General features: G+C 47.7%; 1 protein-coding gene across 1 annotated transcript in view; it reads right to left on the bottom strand.

The window, feature by feature from the left end:
* Positions 1 to 25664, bottom strand: part of tbkbp1 (TBK1 binding protein 1) — a 47394-nt gene that overhangs the window by 19420 nt on the left and 2310 nt on the right. Inside the window, exons 2-6 of the mRNA XM_041858143.2 lie at positions 21562 to 21687; positions 18325 to 18429; positions 17219 to 17363; positions 5685 to 5887; positions 5437 to 5498 (exon numbers count right to left, since the gene is read on the bottom strand). Of these exons, the coding sequence (XP_041714077.2) occupies positions 5437 to 5498; positions 5685 to 5887; positions 17219 to 17363; positions 18325 to 18429; positions 21562 to 21687 (641 nt within the window). The remainder of the gene's footprint in view (positions 1 to 5436; positions 5499 to 5684; positions 5888 to 17218; positions 17364 to 18324; positions 18430 to 21561; positions 21688 to 25664) is intronic.

Raw genomic sequence — 25664 nt, forward strand, 5'->3', positions numbered from 1 at the left:
CACAAAATGGTGAATTGCTATTTTAAAAAAATGGTATTGAAAAGTATTTAGTATTTTGAAAATACAAATTACAGCTCTCGAAAGTATATTGTTACAAAACACATTGGAGTGTAGTTCAGCCCAGTGTAATATAAAATACAAAATACTCAGAAGTAAATTAAATGCATATTTAAAATACATGGAACAGAATTACTGCCCATCTGTGTGTGTGTGTGTGTGTGTTTCCGTGCATGCCTTTTCTGTACGTGTTTAACTATACTTGTGGGGACCAGAAGTCCCCACAAGAATAGTAAACAAACAAAAATTTGACCAACTGGGGACATTTTGTTAGTCCCCACAAGGTTAATTGCTATTCCTAGGGGGTTTAGGTTTAAGGTTAGAATTAGAATTAGGTTTAGGGTTAGGAGCTAGGGTTAGGTTTAGGGTTAGGGTTAAGGTTAGGGTTTGGGGTTAAGGTTAGGGTTAGCGGTTAAGGAAAATAGGATTTTGAATGGGACTGAATTTTGTGTCCCCACAAGGTTAGTTGTACAAGACTGTGTGTGTGTGTGTGTGTGTGTGTGTGTGTGTGTGCGTGTGCCTGTGTGGGAGGAAAGATGATAACTGTGTATATAGCGAGAAGAAATTCATGACTGCCAATCTATATGCTGGTTGTGTGTGGGAGATGAAGTGTGTGTGGGCCGTATGAGCTGGATTTGACCTCTGAACACACATTAGAGAGTATGGACTGTAGGGTTGCTGTTTCTGTAATAACTACACAGTGTTTGGGGCTGTATGCTATCACTCAACTGTAAGAAACACAGATTCTAAACATAACTCAACATATACATAGACCATATAATTTCTCAGTAAAACTTCCATTGGTCAGTGATATTTAATAAGAAAAAGTGATGGATGACAAATGACAAATTCTGGTACATAAAGTTACAGAGGCAGAGGTAATGAGGACCCATGGCCCTCCTTAGGTCTCTGAAGAAGACAAGCAAATGAGTGCAGGCTTTCGACTCTCATGTCCACAGCCTACACACTGTCAGAAGCTACCCACTGGGCACAGACTTCAGTTCAATGTCTAGTTTTGGTTGATTTGCTAACTAACATGAATTCAACAAAAAATATCACCATGTCATTGGATTTAGGTTAACATTTGGGTGAAAAAAAGACTAAATGCCCATACGTTGATAACCTTTTGGAAATCCAATCAGTTTTCCACTTAGAATTTAACGTCATTGCATAGATTATTTGGGTTGAAATTATGTGGAAATATTGTTGATTCAACCAGTTTTTGCCCAGTGGCTGTAATAACACATGATCTACTGTATATTATATGCTGTTCCTTACTGTTGGCTCTTTGTCTTTCTGAATTTGTTTTACATTGAAAATGTGAACTCCATACTATAGAACTGAACAAAGCAATTACAATTGTCAGCAATTATGTCAACCAAGTCAAGTTCATTCCAAAATAGTCTACACAATCAAATGAACGCATTCAATAATCTCTGTATTTTTCCTCAGGTAACTGACCATATTTGAAGCCAAACAATTCTAAGTGTCTGTGAGGGCCAAACTGTTGCTCTCCAGAACATGCAACACACATGACCAGTTCCACATGAATCTGAGCCATTTACAATAAACGAGAGCACTTACAAGAAGTCAGCTGCCATTCAGAAAGAAAATACCAGCTAACAGGTAGGTGGGTGAGTAAGGGAGAGAAAGCAAGATGTGACTGGAAAAGTAGTAGGCTTTCCCTCCCAGGCCTCTAGCCCAGTCAACCTTAGCCACTCTACCATTCACTTTACTTCCACTTTCTTATCGAAACAGTGTTTGCTTTTCACGCCCCTCAGACTTGTCGTGAATGTGGTTTTGCACTAGCTAGTGGGTGAGCTCTGTGTGGTGTGACTGTGCGTAGGACAGGGGTATTCAACCGGGGGTCCACAGCGTCAGTTTTGGTTCCCCTGAGAAACAACAAATGACGACTGCTGTATGTCAGGAAACTCTTGTGCCCACACTGCCCTCTAATGTTGTTTTATATATTACCACACAACACACAACTAGGCTCCTCATCACAAGTGTGTTCTCCACATTGAAAGAGACTGAGGTCCACATAATTATCCAGTGCAAAACTTATGGGCATAGACGCAGGAAGTAGGGGTGCTGCAGCACCCCCTGAAAAATTTGAATAAAAATAATAATATACAGTACCAGTCAAACGTTTGGACACACCTACTCATTCAAGGATTTTTCTTTAGTTTTGACTATTTTTCACATTGTAGAATAATAGTGAAGACATCAAAACTATGAAATAACACATATGGAATCATGTAGTAACCAAAAAAGTGTTAAACAAATCAAAATATATTTTATATTTGAGATTCTTCAAATAGCCACCCTTTGCCTTGATGACAGCTTTGCACACTCTTGGCAGCTTCTCAACCAGCTTCATGAGGTAGTCACCTGGTGTGTCTTCTTAAAAGTTAATTTGTGGAATTTATTTCCTTCTTAATGCGTTTGAGACAATCAGTTGTGTTGTGACAAGGTAGGGGGGGTATACAGAAGATAGCCCTATTTGGTAAAAGTCCAAGTCCATATTATGGCAAGAACAGCTCAAATAAGCAAAGAGAAACGACAGTCCATCATTACTTTAACACATGAAGGTCGGTCAATACGGAAAATGTCAAGAACTTTGAACGTTTCTTCAAGTAAAGTCGCAAAAACCATCAAGCGCTATGATGAAACTGGCTCTCATGAGGACCGCCACAGGAATGGAAGACCCAGAGTTACCTCTGCTGCAGAGGATAAGTTCATTAGAGTTACCAGCCTCAGAAATTGCAGCCCAAATAAATGCTTCACAGAGTTCAAGTCACAGACACATCTCAACATCAACTGTTCGGAGGGGACTGTGTGAATCAGGCCTTCATGGTCGAATTGCTGCAAAGAAACCACTACTAAAGGACACCAATAAGAAGAAGAGACCTGCTTGGAAACACGAGCAATGGACATGAGACCGGTGGAAATTTGTCCTTTGGTCTGGAGTCCAAATTTGAGATTTGTGGTTCCAACCGCCGTGTCTTTGTGAGACGCGGTGTGGATGAACGGATGATCTCCGCATGTGTATTTCCCACCGTAAAGCATGGAGGAGGAGGTGTCATGGTGTAGGGGTGCTTTTCTGGTGACACTGTCTGTGATTTATTTAGAATTCAAGGCACACTTAACCAGCATGGCTACCACAGCATTCTGCAGCGATACGCCATCCCATCTGGTTTGGGCTTAGTGGGACTATCTTTTTTTTTTCAACAGGACAATGACCCAACACACCTCCAGGCTGTGTAAGGGCTATTTTATCAAGAAGGAGAGTGATGGAGTGCTGCATCAGATGACCTGGCCTCCACAATCCCAAGACCTCAACCCAATTGAGATGGTTTGGGATGAGTCGGACGGCAGAATGAAGAAAAAGCAGCAAAACAAGTGCTCAGCATATGTGGGAACTCCTTCAAGACTGTTGGAAAAGCATTCCAGGTGAAGCTGGTTGAGAGAATGCCAAGAGTGTGCAAAGCTGTCATCAAGGCAAAGGGTGGCTATTTGAAAGAATCTCAAATATAAAATATATTTTGATTTGTTAAAAACTGATTCCATATGTGTTATTTCATAGTTTTGATGTCTTCACTATAATTCTTAAATAGTATAAATATAGAAAAACCCTGGAATGAGTAGGTGTGTCCAAACTTTTGACTGGTACTGTATCTATATATAATAATACGAAAATAATATTTTTTCACAAAAGTAGTGCACTGGGCCTTTAATAGTCCTGTATTAGCGGACCGATATAGCCGTCTGCAGCGCGGGCAAAAAGTGTTTCCAGGACCCCCCCACCCAAATGAGAAAAATTGCAACACCCCCATCTCAAACTATAGTGAACAAAAATATTAACGCAACATGCAACAATTTCGAAGATTTTACTGAGTTACAGGTCATATAAGAAAATCAGTCAATTTAAATAAATTAATTAGGCCTTAATCTATGGATTTCACATGACTGGGAATACATATATGCATCTGTTGGTCACAGATACCTTTAAAAAATGGTAGGGGCGTGGATCAGAAAACCAGTCAGTATCTGGTGTGACCACCATTTGCCTCATGCATCGCGACACATCTCCTTCGCATAGTTGATCAGGCTGTTGATTGTGGCCTGTGGAATGTTGTCCCACTCCTCTTCAATGGCTGTGCAAAGTTGCTGGACATTAGCGGGAACTGGAACTACCTGTCGTACAGGTCGATCCAGAGCATCCCAAACATGCTCAATGGGAGACATGTTTCTTGAGAATGCAGGCCATTGAAGAACTGGGACATTTTCAGCTTCCAGGAATTGTGTACAGAACCTTGCGAGATGGGGCCGTGCATTACCATGCTGAAACATAAGGTGATGGCGGCGGATGAATGGCACGACAATGGGCCTCAAGATCTCGTCACGGTTTCTCTGTGCATTCAAATTGCCATCGATAAAATATAATTGTGTTCATTGTCAGTATCTTTTGCCTGCCCATACCATAACCCCACCGCCACCATGGGGCACTCTGTTCACAACGTTGACATAAGCAAACTGCTCGCCTACATGACGCCACACACGTGGTCTGCGGTTGTGAGGCCGGTTGGACATACTGTCAAATTCTCTAAAACTACTTTGGCTTATGGTAGAGAAATTAACCTTCAATTATCTGGCAACAGCTCTGGTGGACATTCCTGCAGTCAGCATGCCAATTGCACTCTCCCTCAAAACTTGAGACATCTGTGGCATTGTGTTGTGTAACAAAACTGCACATTTTAGAGTTGCCTTTTATTGTCCCCAACACAAGGTGCACCTCTGTAATGATCATGCTGTTTAATCAGCTTCTTGATATTCCACACCTGTCAGGTGGATGGATTATCTTGGCGAAGGAGAAATGCTCACTAACAGGGATGTAAACAAATTTGTGAACAACATTTGAGAGAAATAAGCTTTTTGTGCATATGGAAAATTTCTGGGATCTTTTATTTCAGCTCACGAAACATGGGACCAACACTTTACATGTTGCGTTTATATTTTTGTTCAGTGCACTTCCTGCGGCTATGCTTATGGGCACAAATGTACTAGTAATATATCAAAGAATGTATATGTGATGGAAAGGCCACTATTCTAGGCAGAGTTCAACTTTAAGACGGGCCTGGAAAAGGGCTCATTTAGGTTCTAATGAGTTCCTTAGAGGCTACCTTAGTCAGACCAAAACGTTACAGTCTAGACCTTCAGATATGGGTCAGGTAGAGCTCCTAGTGAAACGTTACTGTCTGCTACTATTATCTTTCTCTCCGTCTCTCTCTCTCTCTCTCTCCCTCTCTCAGTAGCAGTCTAAATGGTTGCAGGTCTTATGGAGGTGTCACACAGTAAATGGTCGTTGTCTTCACTTACTGCTCATCTCCCACCTTCTTGATCCACTCCACATCACACTGCTCACACGACGAAGTCATTTCCTGCCGAAGTAGAGCGTGAAAACAGATTAGCATGCAGGTGATCGAAGCGGACTTGGCAAAATGTGACAGCAAGAGTTAGACAGAGCTGGCTATGCTTTAGAAAATAGATGGAGAATGTACCAGTTTGTGAGACGTACCAGTGTGTTAGGTGTGTGTTAGGTGTGTATGTGTGTGTTGTTCACTGACCCTCTCTATGTGGTTGTTCTGGATCTGTTTCAGCTCCTCCTGCAGTCTCTCACACTCTGCCTTCACTTCCTGTTCCCTCTGACACGCCCCCTGGGCCTGGTGCCGCGCCCCCTCTAGCTCTGCCTCCAGACGCTGCAGCTTCAGGTCTGACAGAGTGTCTAGACTACGAGAGTTCTGCAAGGTCAGCGCAGGACAATCCAGCACTGGGGAGGGGGAACGCATCACCGGCACACACACAGGATCAATCTAGAGGGACTTAATTATCCCAGGGTTTAACCATCCATCATTATACTTTGCTGGGTAGGGATAAGGGATAGTTATGTGGACTTCCGGCCAGCTAAGAGCTCCACGTATCTTCATTTTCCACCTGGGTGGAGGAGCGTGCGTGGGTACAGCCACGGAGCTCAGCTCATACAGATTCTGTCATTGAGCCAGTTGTGATGAGTGTGATAGAAGGAGTCAGGCGCAGGAGGGTAAATCACAGAATACAGAGTTTATTCCGTTGTACACAAATGCGCTGGATAGCGACACACGAAAACAGGCACAGGGGAAACTATCTACCCTGGCAATACACGGTACGGGATACTCCAACAATATACAGGCAAAGGGGAAATATCTACCCCGGCAATACAAAGGGAGAGTAGCTCCACCGAGCTACACTACTCTCACAAATAACAATCACCCACAAGGACAAAGGGGGCAGAGGGAACACTTATACACGAACTAATGAGGGGATAAGAACCAGGTGTGTGTAATTGACACAACAAGAAAAATGGAATGATGATATATGGAGCGGCAGTGGCTAGTAAGTCGGTGACGACGAACGCTGAAGCCTGCCCGAACAAGGAGGGGAGGCAGCCTCGGCGGAAGTCGTGACAGTACCCCCCCCCCCTTGATGCGCAGCTCCAGCAGCGCGCTGACCCTGCCTCGGGGACGGCCAGGAGGACGCGGAGCAGGGCGAGCCGGATGGCGACAGTGGAAATCCCGCAACAGGGAGGGATCGAGGATATCGCTCACCAGGACCCAGCACCGTTCCTCCGGACCGTACCCCTCCCACTCCACGAGGTACTGAAGGCCCCCACCCGACGCCTCGAATCCAGGATGGAACGGACAGAGTACGCCGGGGCCCCCTCGATGTCCAGAGGAGGTGGAGGAACCTCCCGCACCTCAGACTCCTGGAGCAGACCAACCACCACCGGCCTGAGGAGAGACACATGAAACGAGGGGTTAATACGGTAATCAGGGGGAAGTAATAACCAATAAGTGACCTCGTTGATTCTCCTCAGAACTTTGAACGGCCACACAAACCGCGGGCTCAGCTTCCGGCAGGGCAGGCGGAGGGGCAGATTTCGGGTCGAGAGCCAGACCCGATCCCCCGGTATGAAGACCGGGGCCTCACTGCGGTGGCGGTCAGCGTTGGCCTTCTGACGACGCACGGCGCGCTGGAGATGAACGTGGGCAGCGTCCCACGTCTCCTCCGCGTGCCGAAACCAGTCATCCACCGCAGGAGCCTCGGTCTGGCTCTGGTGCCACGGTGCCAGAACCGGTTGGTAACCTAAAACACATTGGAATGGCGTTAGGTTAGTAGAGGAATGGCCGAGAGAGTTCTGGGCATATTCTACCCATGGCAAGAACACCGACCACTCCCCCGGCCGGTCCTGGCAGTAGGACCGCAGGAACCTACCCATATCCTGATTTACCCGTTCCACTTGCCCATTTGACTCTGGGTGGAACCGTGGGGAGACCGAGCAGAGGAAGGAGGCGGCAGGACTTGGAAAAGCGGTCCACAACGACCAGGATGGTGGTGTTACCTTGGGAGAGGGGAAGATCAGTCAAAAAATCAACACTTAGGTGAGACCATGGTCGTTGTGGAACTGGTAAAGGTTGTAACTTACCCGCTGGGAGGTGCCTAGGTGCCTTACTCTGGGGGCGCACACTGAGCAGGAGGAGACGTACACCCTCACGTCCTTAGCCAAGGTAGGCCACCAGTACTTTCCGGTCAGGCAGCGCACTGTACGACCGATACCTGGGTGACCAGAGGAGGGTGATGTGTGTGCCCAGTAGACCAGACGATCACGGATAAGAGCAGGCACGTACCGCAGCCCAGCTGGACACTGAGGTGGAGATGGATCTGTGCGTAATGCCTGCTCTATATCCGCGCCCATCGCCCATACTACTGGCACCACAATGCAGGAGGCCGGGAGTATGGGGGTGTTGTCTCTGGGCCTCTCCTCTGTGTCATACAGCTGGGACAGTGCATCTGCCTTCACAATCTTCATACCCGGAATGTATGACAGTGTAAAATCAAACCGGGTGAAGAATAGGGCCCACCTGGCCTGGTGAGGATTCAGCCTCCTCGCTGCCCGGATGTGCTCCAGGTTACGGTGGTCCGTCAAGACGAGGAAAGGGTGTTTCGCCCCTTCGAGCCAATGCCTCCACACGGTCAAAGCTCGGACAACAGCCAACAGCTCCCGATCACTAACATCGTAGTTCTGCTCTGCCGGGCTGAGCTTCTTAGAGAAGAAGGCACAGGGGCGGAGCTTGGGTGGCGTGCCCGAGCGTTGAGATAGGACAGCGCCTATCCCTACCTCGGACGCATCCACCTCCACTACGAACGGTAGTGATGGATCGGGGTGGGCCAGTACCGGGGCTGAGGTGAACAGACCCCGCAATTTACTGAAGGTCAGCCTCAGCAGACCAGCGGATCCGGGACGGCCCACCCTTCAACAGGGATGTAATGGGAGCTGCGACCTTGCCAAAGCCCCGGATAAACCTTTGATAGTAGTTGGCGAAGCCAAGGAAGAGCTGAACCTCCTTAACCGTGGTTGGAGTCGGACAATTACGCATGGCTGAAATGCGATCTCCCTCCATCTCCACACCTGAGGTGGTAAAGCGGTATCCGAGGAAGGAGACGGACTGCTGGAAAAACATACACTTCTCTGCCTTGGCATAAAGGTCATTTTACAACAGTCGGGCCAGCACTTTGCGAACCAGGGACACATGCTTGGCGCGTGTGGCAGAATACACCAGGATGTCATCGATGTAGACCACCACACCGTGACCAAGCATGTCCCGAAACACCTTGTTCACAAAGGACTGTAGGACGGATGGAGCATTCATCAAACCGTAGGGCATTACCAGGTATTCATAATGCCCCGTGGTTGTGCTGAATGCTGTCTTCCACTCATCCCCCTCCCGAACACGCACCAGGTTGTATGCACTCCTGAGATCTAATTTGGTGAAGAAGCGCGCCCCATGCATTGACTCAATCACTGAAGGAATGAGGGGGAGAGGATAATTAAATCTTATCGTCTCCTTGTTCAGTGATCGATAATCAATGCACAGGCGTAGACCGCCGTCTTTCTTCTTCACAAAAAAGAAACTTGAGGAAGCGGGTGAAGTGGAGGGACGTATATACCCCTGGCCCAGGGACTCGGTGACGTATGTTTCCATAGCCTCCGTTTCAGCCTGCGACAGGGGGTACACATTACTCCTGGGAGGTACAGCGTCTACCCGAAGGTTTATCGCGCAATCCCCCGCCCGATGAGGTAGTAATTTTGTCGCCTGCGTCTTTGAAAACGCGTGCGCCAGATCGAGGTATTCGGGGGGAATGCGCACGGTGGAGGTACCGTCTGGACTTTCCACCGTGGTTGCACCAACGGAAACACCTAGACACCTACCCTGACACTCTCGTGACCACCCTGTGAGAACCCTCTGCGGCCATGAGAAGGTGGGGTTGTGGAGTGCTAGCCAAGGGATACCTAATACCACAGGGAAAGCAGGAGACTCAATAATAGAAAAAGTAACCTGCTCACAATGAGTCTCCTGGGTGATCACAGTGACTGGTACAGTAACTTCCTTAACAAACCCGTACCCTAATGGTCGACTATCAAGTGCTCTGATGGGGAGTGGAATGGATAGGGGAACCAATGAAATGCCTTGAAGGCGTGAAAATGCCCTGTCCATAAAGTTCCCAGCTACGCCTGAATCGACTAGCGCCTTACACTGGGGAACTACCATGTGATCGGGAAAGTAGATAGGTAGGGTACAGTGCACAGCAGAGGGCTCTGAACGAGTGTGGGTGTTCGATACCTGGGGTGATGCGAGAGTGCCCTGCCTGCCGCCTCCAGTTCCAAAAGAGCGTTGACGACTACGTGTGGTGTACTGTCCCTTCGTGCCACCAAAGTGGCACTGTCGCTGTCGTTCTCCGCTCTCTCGGACGGCGGCTCCACCCAGCTCAATCAGCTCGGGATCCGAGTCATCCGGGGTGGAAATGGGCAGACCCCTACCAGGACGTCCTCTGGCTGCCAGCAGGTTGTCCAAACAGATGGCCATGTCCCCCAGTTGCGTGAAAGACAACATGGTGTCCCGGCAGGCTAGCTCCCGTCGGACGTCCTCCTGCAGATGGCACCGGAAATGGTCGATCAGGGCCCGCTCGTTCCACCCGGAACCTGCTGCAAGTGTCCGAAACTCCAACGCGAGTCCTGCGCGGTCCTCGTCCCCTGCCTCAGGTGGACCAGCCGCTCGCCCGCCTCTCGACCCTCGGGCGGGTGATCGAAGACCGCCCGAAAGAGGCGAGCGAACTCCCAGTAGTTCTCCATGACGGCTCCTCCTTCGTTCCAAACCACGTTTGCCCACTCCAGGGCTTTCCCCGAGAGGCAGGAAACGAGGACGGACACCTTCTCCCGCTCCGATGGGGCCGGCCTGAGGCTGAAAGTAGAGCTCCATTTGGAGGAGGAATCCTTGGCAGAGCGCCGCTGTCCCGTCGAACGCCCGTGGTCGGGAAATCTGGATCCCTCCGGGTGCTGGGGTGTAGGTGGCTCGATCCGGTTGGCCAGCTGGTCTCGACAGATCGGGTCCTCTCCTCTCCAGGCGTTGGATGACCTGAAGAACCCGATCCATCGCTTCCCCCAAACTGGCCAGCATCGTGGAATGCTCCTGGACCCTTGCCACGATTCCAGGCATGCGCTCCTCTCCCGCTGATTCCATAGCTGGTGGGTGATTCTGTGGAGGGGGAACGCATCACCGGCACACACACAGGATCAATCTAGAGGGACTTAATTATCCCAGGGTTTATACCATCCATCATTATACTTTGCTGGGTAGGGATAATGGATAGTGATGTGGACTTCCGGCCAGCTAAGAGCTCCACGTATCTTCATTTTCCACCTGGGTGGAGGAGCGTGCGTGGGTACAGCCACGGAGCTCAGCTCATACAGATTCTGTCATTGAGCTAGTTGTGATGAGTGTGATAGAAGGAGTCAGGCGCAGGAGGGTAAATCGCTGAATACAGAGTTTATTCCGTTGTACACAAATGCGCTGGATAGCGACACACGAAAACAGGCACAGGGGAAACTATCTACCCTGGCAATACACGGTACGGGACACTCCAACAATATACGGGCACAGGGGACATATCTACCCCGGCAATACAAAGGGAGAGTAGCTCCACCGAGCTACACTACTCTCACAAATAACAATCACCCACAAGGACAAAGGGGGCAGAGGGAACACTTATACATGGACTAATGAGGGGATAAGAACCAGGTGTGTGTAATTGACACGACAAGACAAATGGAATGATGATATATGGAGTGGCAGTGACTAGTAAGCCGGTGACGACGAACGCCGAAGCCTGCCCGAACAAGGAGGGGAGGCAGCCTCGGCGGAAGTCGTGACACCAGTAGCTATTGTAATAGAGGAGTCGTCTTTATCTTATCTCACCAGCCACCTCACACAGGCATTGACACATTGACACTCGAAAAAACATATACACACAACTTGCGCTGATATAAAACACACAAATCCTTTCTAACACAGTACATTGCCCACACTCTTGCACGCAACTTCCGTAATTACATCAAACCCACACATTTGTGTTTGTGTACAAGTCACAGCTGAACTACTAGTGCAGGGATCATCAACTAGATTCAGGGCCAAATTCGGCCCGCGGGCCACCAGTTAGGGAACCCTGTACTAGAGTGTGTGGCATTCCCTTTTATTTTAATGTGTACAGGTCAGCCTGTGGCAGAGGCAGTAGTAAATTACTGTACAGAATAATACATTTCAACATGTAATGGTACTAAAGCACATCATGAAGGCTTTCCATCTGAATGACAACCCTTCACATGAATTCACCTCGGCATGACTCAGCAATAACAGAGGTATTAATGACACATTTCATCAGCATTTTGCATCCTTTTTGCTATCGGTCACAGTTCAGGCCCTGTGACTCCATAGCGGCTAATTAGCATATAGGAAGCAGCAGGGCAAGATAGGAGAGAGTTGGCCAATCGTAGTTCTGTTTCCCCAAATCACATTCGGCGCTCGCCTTTTGTCGCCTGATGGCCCGCTGCAGGCGTACATGGGCAGCGTTCCAGGTCTCTTCCGAGCGCCGAAACCACTCATCCACCGCAGGAGCCTCGATCTGGCTCTGATGCCAAGGTGCCAGGACCAGCTGATAACCTAACACACACTGAAAGGGAGAAAGGTTAGTGGATGAGTGGCGGAGTGAGTTTTGGGCCATCTTGCCCAGGGGATAAAACCCGACCACTCCCCCGGCCGGTCCTGGCAATAGGACCGCAGAAACCTACCCACATCCTGGTTAACTCTCTCCACCTGCCCATTACTCTCGGGGTGAAAACCTGAGGTCAGGCTGATCGAGACCCCCAGACGTTCCATGAACGCCCTCCAGACCCTTGAGGTGAACTGGGGACCCCGATCCGATACAATATCCTCAGGCACCCCGTAGTGCCGGAAGACGTGTGTAAATAGGGCCTCAGCAGTTTGTAGGGCCGTAGGGAGACCTGGCATAGGAATGAGACGGCAGGACTTAGAAAACCGATCCACAACGACCAGGATCGTGGTGTTCCCTTGTGAGGGGGGAAGGTCTGTAACAAAATCCACCGATAGGTGGGACCACGGCCGTTGTGGAACGGGTAGGGGTTGTAATTTCCCTCTGGGCAGGTGTCTAGGTGCCCTACACTGGGCGCACACCGAGCAGGAGGAAACATAAACCCTCACATCCTTGGCTAAAGTGGGCCACCAGTATTTCCCACTGAGACCGATGCCAGGATGACCAGAGGAGGGTGACGTGTGAGCCCAATAGATCAAATCGATCGCGAACCTCGAGCGGCACGTACATACAACCCTCTGGACACTGGGGGGGAGTGGGCTCGGTACGTAACGCCCCCTCGATGTCCGCGTCAACCTCCCACACCACCGGTGCCACCAGACACGACGCCGGAAGTATGGGAGTGGGCTCAATGGACCTCTCCTCTGTGTCATACAGTCGGGACAGGGCGTCTGCCTTAGCGTTCTGGGAACCTGGTCTGTAAGTAAGAGTAAACACAAAACGAGTGAAGAACATGGCCCACCTTGCCTGGCGAGGGTTCAATCTCTTCGCCGCCCGGATGTACTCCAGATTGCGATGGTCAGTCAAAATGAGAAAAGGGTGTTTAGCCCCCTCAAGCCAATGCCTCCACACTTTCAGAGCTTTAACCACAGCTAACAGCTCCTGGTCCCCCACATCATAGTTGCGCTCCGCCGGACTGAGCTTCTTTGAAAAGAAAGCACAGGGGCAGAGCTTTGGTGGCGTGCCCGAGCGCTGAGACAGTACAGCTCCTATTCCAGCCTCGGACGCGTCCACCTCTACCTGGAATGCTAAGGAGGGATCCGGATGAGCAAGCACTGGAGCCGAGGTAAACAGGTCTTTCAGATGACAAAAAGCCCTGTCCGCCTCAGCTGACCACTGCAGTCGCACCGGTCCCCCCTTCAGCAAGGAGGTAATGGGAGCCGCTACCTGACCAAAGCCCTGGATAACTCCGGTAGTAGTTGGCAAAACCCAAGAATCGCTGCACCTCCTTCACCGTGGTTGGAGTCGGCCAATTACGCACGGCCGAAATGCGGTCAATCTCCATCTCCACACCTGACGCGGACAGGCGGTGCCCTAGGAAGGAGATGGACTCTTGGAAGAACAGATATTTCTCCGCCTTCACATACAGGTCATGCTCCAACAGTCGACCAAGCACCTGACGCACCAGAGACACATGCGCGGCCCGTATAGCGGAGTATATGAGGATGTCATCAATATACACCACTACACCCTGTCCGTGCAGATCCCTGAAAATCTCATCAACAAAGGATTGGAAGACTGATGGAGCATTCATCAACCTGTATGGCATGACGAGGTACTCATAGTGCCCAGAGGTGGTACTGAATGCTGTCTTCCACTCATCTCCCTCCCGGATACGCACCAGGTTGTACGCTCTCCTGAGATCCAATTTATTGAAGAAGCGTGCCCCGTGCAATGACTCTGTCATACTAGCAATCAGAGGTAGTGGATAGCTGTACTTCACAGTGATCTGATTAAGACCACGGTAGTCAATGCACGGGCGTAAGCCACCATCCTTCTTCTTCACAAAAAAGAAACTCGAGGAGACAGGGGAAGTGGAAGGCCAAATGTATCCCTGCCTCAGAGATTCGGTGACATATGTTTCCATAGCCGCCGTCTCCTCCTGTGACAGAGGATACACGTGACTCCGGGGAAGTGCCCCTACGGAAACACCTACACACCTCCCCGAGCACTGACTTGACCATCCCTTGAGAGCCCTCTGTTGCCATGAAATAGTGGGGTCATGAGAGGTTAACCAGGGAAGCCCCAACACCACTGGAAACGCAGGAGAATCAATCAGATAGAGACTAATTTTTTCCTCATGACCCTCCTGCGTCTTCATCCAGAGTGGAGCTGTGACCTCCCTAATCAGACCTGACCCTAAAGGGCGACTATCTAGGGCATGTATAGGGAAGGGCACATCAACTGGCACAACAGGAATCCCTAAACTACGGGAAAACTGACGATCAATAAAGTTCCCAGCTGCTCCTGAATCTACTAGCACCTTATGCTGGGAATGAGGAAAAAACTCTGGAAATACAACATCTATACACATATGCGCAACAGGGAACTCTGGGTGAGTCGGGTGCCTACTCACCTGAAACGGTCCACCAGTGCTCTGCCTACTGCTTCGACTCCTTAAAGACCCTCCCCAGCACCGACCAGCAGTGTGTCCTCTGCGGCCACAGTTGGTGCAGGGGACGGCCCCTCTACCGGTCTCCCTAAGAGCAGCACCTCCGTGCTCCATAGGTTTAGGGTCGGAGGTGCTGGGGGATGGAATGGACGGCCCCTGATCCGGACGTCCGCGGGTGGCCAACAGGTTATCAAGCCTGATTGACATATCCACCAGTTGGTCCAGGTTAAGGTTGGTGTCCCTGCAGGCCAGTTCCCGACGAACGTCCTCCCTTAGGCTGCATCGGTAGTGGTCGATAAGGGCCCTCTCATTCCATCCTGAGCTGGCAGCCAGAGTCCTAAAGTCCAGTGCAAAATCCTGTGCGCTCCTCTTCCCCTGTCTGAGGTGGAATAGACGCTCACCTCATAACGTACTGATGCTGCGTCTATTCCTCCCCATTCGGCGTTGGCCCACTCGAGCGCTTTTCCGGACAGACAGGAGATGAGGGCGGACACGCTCTCGTATCCCGAGGGAGCCGGGTGGATAGTTGCCAGGTATAGCTCCACCTGGAGCAGGAAACCCTGACACCCGGCAGCTGTACCGTCGTATGCCCTCGGGAGCGAGAGCCGAATCCCACTGGACCCAGGTGGTGAAAAGGTGGACAGCGGTGTAGGTGGTGGTGTAGTTGGAGGAGGTATAGGAAAACCTCCTCTCTCCCATCGCTCCATAGTATTCACCACGCGTTCCATTGCGGTGCCGAGAGCCTGGATCATGGTCGCTTGTTGTTGGACGCGTTCCTCCATCGATCCAGCTGGCATGGCTGTACCTGCTGACTCCATATATGGTGTGTGTTTCTGTCAAGGCGTCTGTGTAATGCGGTAGGACGAAGTCAGGCGCAGGACACAGAGCTGATCGAAAAACGTACTTTACTCGTAGGTATCTCAATGAACATACCTCCACACAGGGAGGAACAAACCCGCTCACATACGACAACCAAAACATGGACAAACACGCACAACACACAGTGTGAGCCAGAGGGTTAAATAGGGAAGACATAATTACATGATGGGAAACAGGTGAGACCAATACAGACAAAACAAGTAGAACATAGAAACATGGATCGGTAGCAACTAGTACTCCGGTGACGACGAACGCCGAAGCCTGCCCGAGCAAGGAGGAGGGGCAGCCTCGGCTGAATTCGTGACAGATGGGGAGAAAGAGGGAGAATGGGTGAGTTAATGAGAGAGGGGAAGTGGACAATGCAAAATTACGTAATTACCTATTGTGAATGAAGAACAGGGCGGGCCATTCTATTGTATTGGTATATTCTAATTATAATCTCAAAATGGTATGTACCCTATATCAGTCCACCTACACATCTGAGGCCTAAGCACAAAAAAATCCAGAAACGGTGCGCACTGAGCAGGTGCCAGCGCCACCACCAAATGAAACGGTGAGATTGGAGGGAGGAAGGAACAGCACCGTTTTGGAAAAGATCCACATCAGGCAGCAGGTGAGCGAGTGTCGGAGAATGTGGTGATGAGGCTTGTGGAACCTTACTTTGGCAAGGGGAGAAAATATCACCGTGGCGAACAAGTTGCTTGGAAATAAAACAAGCTTAGTCGGCACCATGAACAAAGCGAGACGGGGGTGAAGAGAGTTGAAGGGGCAAGAGGCCACAGTGTTGAAGAAGATATGGCGGTGGACGCACCGCAACCAGTTGCAAATGTTCCACGTCAATCAAGTGATCTGGATACACTTATTGTAAAGAAGGTGGATTTTGTAGCATTTATAGCCACTGTTATTAACTGTACTGCACAAGTGTCCAAGAAATCCAAGAACCTGGACATCATTATACAGTATCTGCAGCCAATACGTTTTTGGGCCTCCAAGACTTCACGGCAGAAGCACTGCAAGGACTACTGTCGCCAGAAAATGTCCCGCCCTCACATTATCTTTCTGAGCCTGTGTAGAGACCTGATTAGAATGTTGTTAGAAAAGCAGGCTGACTTTGTTTAATTAAAATGTCGTTACTGATCGTTTTTTTATTTTTTTTAACCCGCATTATTTAATTTTGGGAATCTTTATTATCCACCAGCACAGTAGGTGGCGGAATGCACATATAATTGTTGCAAACGCCATTATACCAAAGAAGAAGAAGATGGGAGCGAGCGGTCCTTAAAGGAATATATTTATTTATTTAACCTTTATTTAACATTTATTTAACCAGTTAGTTGAGGACCACAGCTCATTAAAAAAACAAACATCCGGTCAACACAGCAAGATATGCTACGAATAGGAAAAAGAAGACAGAGAAACCCAGCTACCAGGATTGGGGTCCATTCCATTTGAATTTGTCCAGCTCTGGAGGTAGTAACGCTGCTAATATTTTTTTTTTTTTATGAGGACATTGACTAATCATATTTCAAATCAGCTCCTGGACTAAAGTGTATTGAAATGAAAATACTAATCCGATCCTGCAAGCGTCAGCAGACAATAGTGTGTGAGAAGGGTTCCATAGAGACTCACTGTCATTGTCTGGGCTGTACAGCTGCAGGTATTGGATGTCCTTGCTGTGTAGCTGGGTGTTGAGCTTCTGTAGCGAGTTGTCCCTCTGTCTCAGAGCAGACTCCAAACCCAGGATACGCTCCACGTGTTTCTCCACTAGACTGGTCTAGGATCAGATACACAAACACAAACACATGGCTTTGACAATGATATATAAGTTGGGTAAGGCACATACAGATCTGGAATCAGACTAGTGGAAAGGTGGGTGCAAGACCAAATGCTTGTTGGTGTCCTGGTTAGGGTTTGGTATATGGTATACATAATGGCAGGTATAACATAGTTAAAATCTTAGCCAGTGTAAAGTCATTTTCTAGGACCTCACATTTACTGTAAATGGTTTCAGGGCTGGTGGTCTCTACAATAAACCTATTTCACACACTTGATCTAATAACCTTTGAAACACATGCAAAATGCTGAGAGTGCATAGTGTTGCTTTTCAATTTCCGATACGATTTTCTTAAAAAAAAAAATTTGAAGTCATTTTTAAAGTATTATTCGGGATCTCTGCTTTATTGGGTTTTAATCTGGCTTGTAACCAGGTAGAACACACAGGCTGGGGTAGAAGCATGGCCTCATAACTAATCATGAGAAACCCTCTACTGATATAGGGCCTCTGAACAGCTGCTTGGGGTTAGGCAAAGCTCTAGACACCCTGTCGTCATTGTAACTAAGGGAAAGTGTTCAATAAATAATTAACGTTCCTAAAAAGTTTTTTTATGAATATTTAATATAATTATATGGATGTTCAAAAAGCATTTTGGGAACATTTGTGGATGGAGGGATACGGTGATTCAGGGGATGGAGGGAGGGATGCAATGATGAAGAAGTGGATGGATGGAAGGAAGGAGGGATACAGGGACGGGAAATGGCTGGATGAAGGGTGGTGGGGGACAGGGATGACGCTATGGGATGGAGGTATGGGATGGAGGTATGGGATGAAGGTATGGGATGGAGGTATGGGATGGAGGTATGGGATGGAGGTATGGGATGGAGGTATGGGATGGAGATATGGGATGGAGGTATTGGATGAAGGTATGGGATGGAGATATGGGATGGAGGTATCTGACCATTTTGTCCAGGTCTCTCTGGAGGATGCTCTTCTCCATGTGGATTTTCTCATAGGCCTGAATCACATCCTCCAGCTGCTCCTCGCGCTCCTTCCTCTTCTGGGCCTGGGGGAGAGAGGGAGATAAAGGGAGAGAGGGGGAGAGAGAGAAAGAGAGAGAGGGGAGGGAGAGGGGGGAGAGAGATGAGAGGGAGAAGAGAGTGAGAGAGTAAGAGAGAAAGAGAAAGGGAGAGCGAGATGAGGAATTAAAGATTGAAGGGCCAGTCACAATTTCCTGTTTTGATTCATGTAACTGTTGAAACTTCTTTTTTAGAAACAAAACAAATTAACTTGTTTTTTTCAAATGTTTCTCTCACTCTGAAGCCTGAAGAAATATTGCATAATGATCCTTATAAAGGACACAAAAAAACTGTAAGTTCAGACAGTGTTTGTGTAAAAAAATGTATATATTGTATTTGTCACTTTTTGTGAATTTCTGCAGGTGTAGACTTTACCGTGAAATGCTTACTTACGAGCCCTTTCCCCAAAATGCAGAGTTAAAAAGTAAGAAAATTAGCTAATATAAAATAGTAACACAACAAATAACAATAACGAGGCTATATACAAGGAGTACCGGTACCAAGTCAATGTGCAGGGGTACGAGGTAGTTGAGTACTTTTTAAGGGGTAAAAGTGACTAGGCAATAAGGATGGATTATAAACAGAGTAGCAGAAGCATGAAAGTGTGTGTATGGGTGTGTGTGGCATCAATATGCATGTGTGTGTGTGTTTTTCTGTATTTGAGCATATGTAGTGTGTGTGTGTATATGTGTGTGTTGGAGTATGTGTGAGTGTGTGGGTAGAGTCCAGTGAGTGTGCATAGAGTCAGTGTAAGAGAGTCCGGGTAACCATTTGATTAACTGTTCAGCAGTTTTATGGCTTGGGGGTAGAGGCTGTCTATGGCTTGGGTGGCTGGGGTCTTTGACAATTTTCCTTCCTCTGACACCTCCTGGTATAGAGGTCCTGGATGGCAGGGAGCTCGGCCCCAGTGATGTACTGGGCCGTCCCCACCACCCTCTGTAGTGCCTTGCGATCGAAGGCGGTGCAGTTGCCATACCAAGTGGTGATGTAGCCAGTCAATATGCTCTCAATGGTGCAGCTGTATAACTTTTTGAGGATCTGAGGGGCCATGCCAAATCTGTTCAACCTCGTGAGGGGGAAGAGGCGTTGTCGTGCCCTCTTCACGACTGTGTTGGTGTGTGTGGACCATGTTAAGACACCGAGGAACTTGACGCTCTCGACCCGCTCCACCACAGCTCCGTCGATGTGGATGCTCGCCCCTCCGTTTCCTGTAGTCCACGCTCAGCTCCTTTGTCTTGCTGACGTTGAGGGAGATGTTGTTGTCATCGTCATCGGTGATGAGGCCTACCACCGTTGTGTCGTCAGCAAACTTAATGATGGTGGAGTCGTGCATGGCCACACAGTTGTGGATGAACAGGGAGTACAGGAGGGGATTAAGCACACACCCCTGAGGGGCCCCTGTGTTCAGGGTCAGCGTGGCAGAATTGTTGTTACCTACCCTCACCACCTGGGGGCGGCCCGTTAGAAAGTCCAGGATCCAGTTGCAGAGGGAGGTGTTCAGTCCCAGGGTCCCGAGCTTGGGGATGAGCTTGGAGGGGACTATGGTGTTGAACGCTGAGCTGTAGTCAATGATGTGTGCCATGACCAGCCTTTCATGGTTACAGTGTCTCCCAGACAGTCTAGACAGCCTTTACATGTATTCCCATTCCAGCAATTAGTTTCAATATTGAGACAAAATACTTTGCAACAATAGTATCTTGGTTACTTTTACACCCACAGATCAAGGTCCGTATTCATAAAGCATCTCGGAGTAAGATCAGCCATAGAATCTTATTCATTATTATCTAAAAGGCTAAACTGATCCTATATCAGCACTCCTACTCTGATACTCTTTGTGAACATGGGCCCTGTCTGATAACTAGGATGTCAAAGTCATAGAAACTCATTACTGATAATGTATGTGGGAGACATGGTGGACAAATGGATAGATGACTAAGGAAGAAGACAAATGAAAGAGATTAAGATGGAAACAAAGGAGGGGGCAGGAAAGCATCTGATGAGAAAGAGAGAGAGAAAGAGACATAGAAAGGAAGCGAGAAAGAGAGCGAGGGAGACAGAGAGGAAGAGGTCCAGAGAGAAAGAAGGAGTGAGAGAAAGAGCGAGAGAAAGTCCGAAAAGAGAGAGAGAGAGAGAGAGAGAGAGAGAGAGAGAGAGAGAGAAAGAGAGAAAGTGAGCTAGGACAAAGAGAGATATGACATTACTGGATGCTTGAGCAGAGGATTATTCAGCAGCAGAGTGTCTATGGTAACACACTGAAATCACAGCCAAGGTGAGCCAGGCTGTCAACATCGTGACTAAGAGGAGTGGATAGCTTTGTGGATAGCAACCATGGTCTTCCTACAGGGGCGGACTGGGACCAGAAATCAGCTCCTGCATTTCTAACACACCGGCCCATTTCTTTCCTTGAGGCCCCCACACCGGCACATTTTATTCCTTGAGGCCCCCATTATTAACCAGATAATGATAATTTTGTGCAACAAAAAAAAACAAGTTAGACAGGCCCACTAAGCTGAAAATGGACCAGACAAGTCCGCCCCTGGTTTCCTAGGTGGAAGCAACTGTTTCAGGTTAGCAGGGGAGGCAAAAAGCGCATTGACTGTGTATGGAGCATACTCACTGAGGCGTGACACATTCAATCTTTTATAAAGGCCTGTGTTGAAGCGCTGTGACCTTGTGTCTTCCAGGGGCACACTTTCTCTCACTCCCCATAAAACCACTTCCTCCCTCTCGCTCTTTTTTTTCTCACAGCTTTGTATACTCCCTCCACACCGCTCCCCCTCACCTCTCCTCACCCGCCTCTCCTTCCTCCCTCTCAGCAATAGACAAAGTGATATACAAATTTTTTTCTGGGAAGAATAGAGTAGTTATTTTGTTTTATGGCTAGAGGAAACACTGCTATAGCAATGTTTACACTGCGTACAAACTACTGCCTGCTCCCACGCACTTATTCAGAAAACCAAAAGCATCTACCTAAGAGTGGAGTCTACCTGATAATAATGGTACGATTTCACAGTTGTCAAAATCATCCTGTGATTTGATTTGACCACGGATATGACAGCAACTGCCTTTTATAAATACTGCATTGTGGGTGGAATTATATTAAGCCCCAGGTGTCTCACCTCGTGAGTGAGGGCGTTGACTCTCTGCTGCAGGTTGCCGTTCTCTGACTGCAGCAGTGTCGTCTCCTTGGATTCAAAGCTGCAGTAGGAGTTCCTGTCCTCCCCAAACTCACTGATCATTGGGAACTGGGAAGGGAGAGATAATGACAAGTCTTGTCATGTCAAACTTTTCACCCACACATTCTCCATACATACCTGTGTAAAATAATCATTTAATCTAGTTAAATATTACAGATATAGGATCTTAATTTGAGCCAGTTTGCTACAGCTGGAAAGTAATGCTGCAGCAACAGGATATGTGGATTATAATTAATGGACATTTTTGTAGGGGTTGATAAATTTTTCGTAAGGGAAAATTACAAACTTCAGAAGCCTTTTTAAACCTCAAATACACTACGTCTTTTACATTTCCTGCATTGCAGGAAAGTTCTCCTGCGAGACGGTGATCAAATTAAGATCCTACATCTGTACTCTCATAGCTCCTATATTGTTAGAGAAATGCAGAGAAAAACAGAGCATAGAGGGACAGCATGAGTGAGTTGAGCATCTGGGGAAACCACACAAAAAAGAGACAACACAATTTATATAATATAACCAGAGAGCAAATGATGGTTCCATCTTACTGCACATCTCTCTTTTGGAGTGCCTAAATTTGACTGTGATTTAAATCATCCAGTAATGTTGACGTGAGAACCAAACAGACATTTTCCATTTAGAGAAACACTTCTTTCTACTCAGGCTGAATTAGCAGAGCGTGATGGAGGAAGTCTCCAGGGCCACACAGTCGTCACACTGTGAAGCACCAGCCACTCTTAACCAGGGGCGTCAGTTGGGTATGGCAGGGTATGGCAGTCACCATACCCTAGCTCAAGACAACAAATGTAAAGTAGGCTAAAATCAGTCTAATCCGGTTAAACTGTAACAGCTGATTAGCGTATTGGTGGGCTGGAGAGCCAGCCTGCACCGTTTTCTCTCACTTTTAGAAAGCAAAGAACAGAGACAGTGCCAGGTTTGGGACAGGGTTAAAATAAAAAATAAAAAAAACAGTGTCCACGACTGGGATTGAACACACAACCTTCTGATCCATCCATCCATCCACCCCTGTCCACAACACCCTTGCAAAAGTCAAGCCTATTTGATGGTAATAGCACTCACTGTTGCCCCTAGTGGCCAGTTTTGAAGGCATTTTCCAACGTCCTCAGAACATGCATAGATGTCCAGTTTCGGTCAATCTTGAATGACTTGGCTGCCCTAATCCCTACCTGTAGCCTACCTGCCTCTGGTATAATGAATTTCCACCTCTCACTCTATCAGTCTTGCTGGTCCATCTTCCTAAATTCAAATGAGATATTCTTATCAATCTTGCAGGAAAAACGTCATTAAATATAGTGTGGATGTTGAGCAGTTTTTTTCATATAATAAGCACCCAGATAGTGCAACTACTGCGTAGGCAACACAATAATATCAGACAGAGACAAGCTGCCCTGGGGAAAAATGTGTGAGCAGCCCCCTCATTGGCTACTATGTTGCAATATCAATATTCTCTGAGCCGCCTCGTTCGTTGATACAATGTTTAAAAATTCTCAAAGCTACCTTGTTGATACAATGCTTCAATATTCGCAGAAGGTTTCCCTTCCCTGGCGAATAATGCAGACAGGCAAATGCAAAACTGAACGGGAAGCGCACAAGACAATGTTGGTGGGAAGCCCAGGAGACAATGACACTGTCATAGTACCCTACACAGTATGCACCAGTCCAGAAGGGTGGCTTTATATAGCCTATAGCAGGGGTCGGCAACATTTTCATGTGGAGTGCCAATTTACACTTGATCCAATTTACAATTGATCCTACCATTTCTAAAGATACAGTGGGGAAAAAAAGTATTTAGTCAGCCACCAATTGTGCAAGTTCTCCCACTTAAAAAGATGAGAGAGGCCTGTAATTTTCATCATAGGTACAAGTCAACTAGGATAGACAAAATGAGGGAAAAAATTCCAGAAAATCACATTGTAGGATTTTTAATGAATTGATTTGCACATTATGGTGGAAAATAAGTATTTGGTCAATAACCAAAGTTTCTCAATACTTTGTTATATACCCTTTGTTGGCAATGACACAGGTCAAACGGTTTCTGTAAGTCTTCACAAGGTTGTCACACACTGTTGCTGGTATTTTGGGCGCATTCCTCCATGCAGATCTCCTCTAGAGCAGTGATGTTTTGGGGCTGTCGCTGGGCAACACAGACTTTCAACTCCTCCAAGATTTTCTATGGGGTTGAGATCTGGAGACTGGCTAGGCCACTCCAGGACCTTGAAATGCTTCAGACGAACCCTTCGTTGTCCGGCGGTGTGTTTGGGATCATTGTCATGCTGAAAGACCCAGCCACGTTTCATCTTCAATGCCCTTGCTGACGGAAGGAGGTTTTCACTCAAAATCTCACGATACATGGCCCCATTCATTCTTTCCTTTACACGGATCAGTCGTCCTGGTCCCTTTGCAGAAAAACAGCCCCAAAGCATGATGTTTCCACCCCCATGCTTCACAGTAGGTATGGTGTTCTTTGGATGCAACTCAGCATTCTTTGTCCTCCAAACACGACGAGTTGAGTTTTTACCAAAAAGTTCTATTTTGGTTTCATATGACATTCTCCCAATCCTCTTCTGGATCATCCAAATGCACTCTAGCAAACTTCAGACGGGCCTGGACATGTACTGGCTTAAGCAGGGGGACACGTCTTGCACTGCAGGATTTGAGTCCCTGGCGGCGTAGTGTGTTACTGATGGTAGGCTTTGTTACTTTGGTCCCAGCTCTCTGCAGGTCATTCACTAGGTCCCCCGTGTGGTTCTGGGATTTTTGCTCACCGTTCCTGTGATCATTTTGACCCCACGGGGTGAGATCTTGCGTGGAGCCCCAGATTGAGGGAGATTATCAGTGGTCTTGTATGTCTTCCATTTCCTAATAATTGCTCCCACAGTTGATTTCTTCAAACCAAGCTGCTTACCTATTGCAGATTCAGTCTTCCCAGCCTGGTGCAGGTCTACAATTTTGTTTCTTGTGTCCTTTGACAGCTCTTTGGTCTTCGCCATAGTGGAGTTTGGAGTGTGACTGCTTGAGGTTGTGAACAGGTGTCTTTTATACTGATAACAAGTTCAAACAGGTGCCATCAATACAGGTAACAAGTGGAGGACAGAGGAGCCTCTTAAAGAAGAAGTTACAGGTCTGTGAGAGCCAGAAATCTTGCTTGTTTGTAGGTGACCAAATACTTATTTTCCACCATCATTTGCAAATAAATTCATAAAAAATCCTACAATGTGATTTTCTGGATTTTTTTCCTCAATTTGTCTGTCATAGTTGACGTGTACCTATGATGAAAATTACAGGCCTCCTCATCTTTTTTAAGTGGGAGAACTTGCACAATTGGTGTCTGACTAAATACTTTTTTTCCCCACTGTATATGTGCCAGTTATGATTTTCATATGCGCATTGTAGGATACCTAACTGTGCTAAAAAAGTGTCTAACTGCCCATAAACAAAATAATTATATATTGGCTACTAGACAGTGGCGCTGTCCATTCAGCCATGCCACGGAATGCCACTATGCCCACCTGTAGGCTACCAGCGCTTTAAAAAGGCATGTGTAGATTTTCCTTTTTTCGTCATTCTTTGGTCGAGTTTGTCATCATGCGTCCTTGTCGATTGTAGGCCTAAGTAAGTCCTTTGATGTATGTAGGGGCACAACTTTCACTGGGAACGGGACGGGACGGGGGGAGGGGGGACGGACGGGGGAACATGTCCCCCCATATTCTGAAATTGCATTTTTGTCCCCCACAGTTTTATCACTGGAATGTGATACAAAACGAGACAACAGTGTGTTTTAGGACCATGCGGACGCCTCCGAGGGGTCGGGTAGTCTGTTTGGAGTGTTTATCCAACTGGATTTTTAAATAAAAAAATAAAAAATAAAAAAAAGTTATGTCCCCCCACTTCTAAAACCAAAGTTGCGCCCCTGGATGTCTGCCTTTTATTTCAATGCATATGTAGGATTTATCTGGCATAGTTCGCATTCGCGGTCAGATGTTCTTTTACACCGGTTACTTTCACAT

This window comes from Coregonus clupeaformis, chromosome 1 (assembly GCF_020615455.1).
Source record: "Coregonus clupeaformis isolate EN_2021a chromosome 1, ASM2061545v1, whole genome shotgun sequence".
NCBI classification, from domain to species: domain Eukaryota; kingdom Metazoa; phylum Chordata; class Actinopteri; order Salmoniformes; family Salmonidae; genus Coregonus; species Coregonus clupeaformis.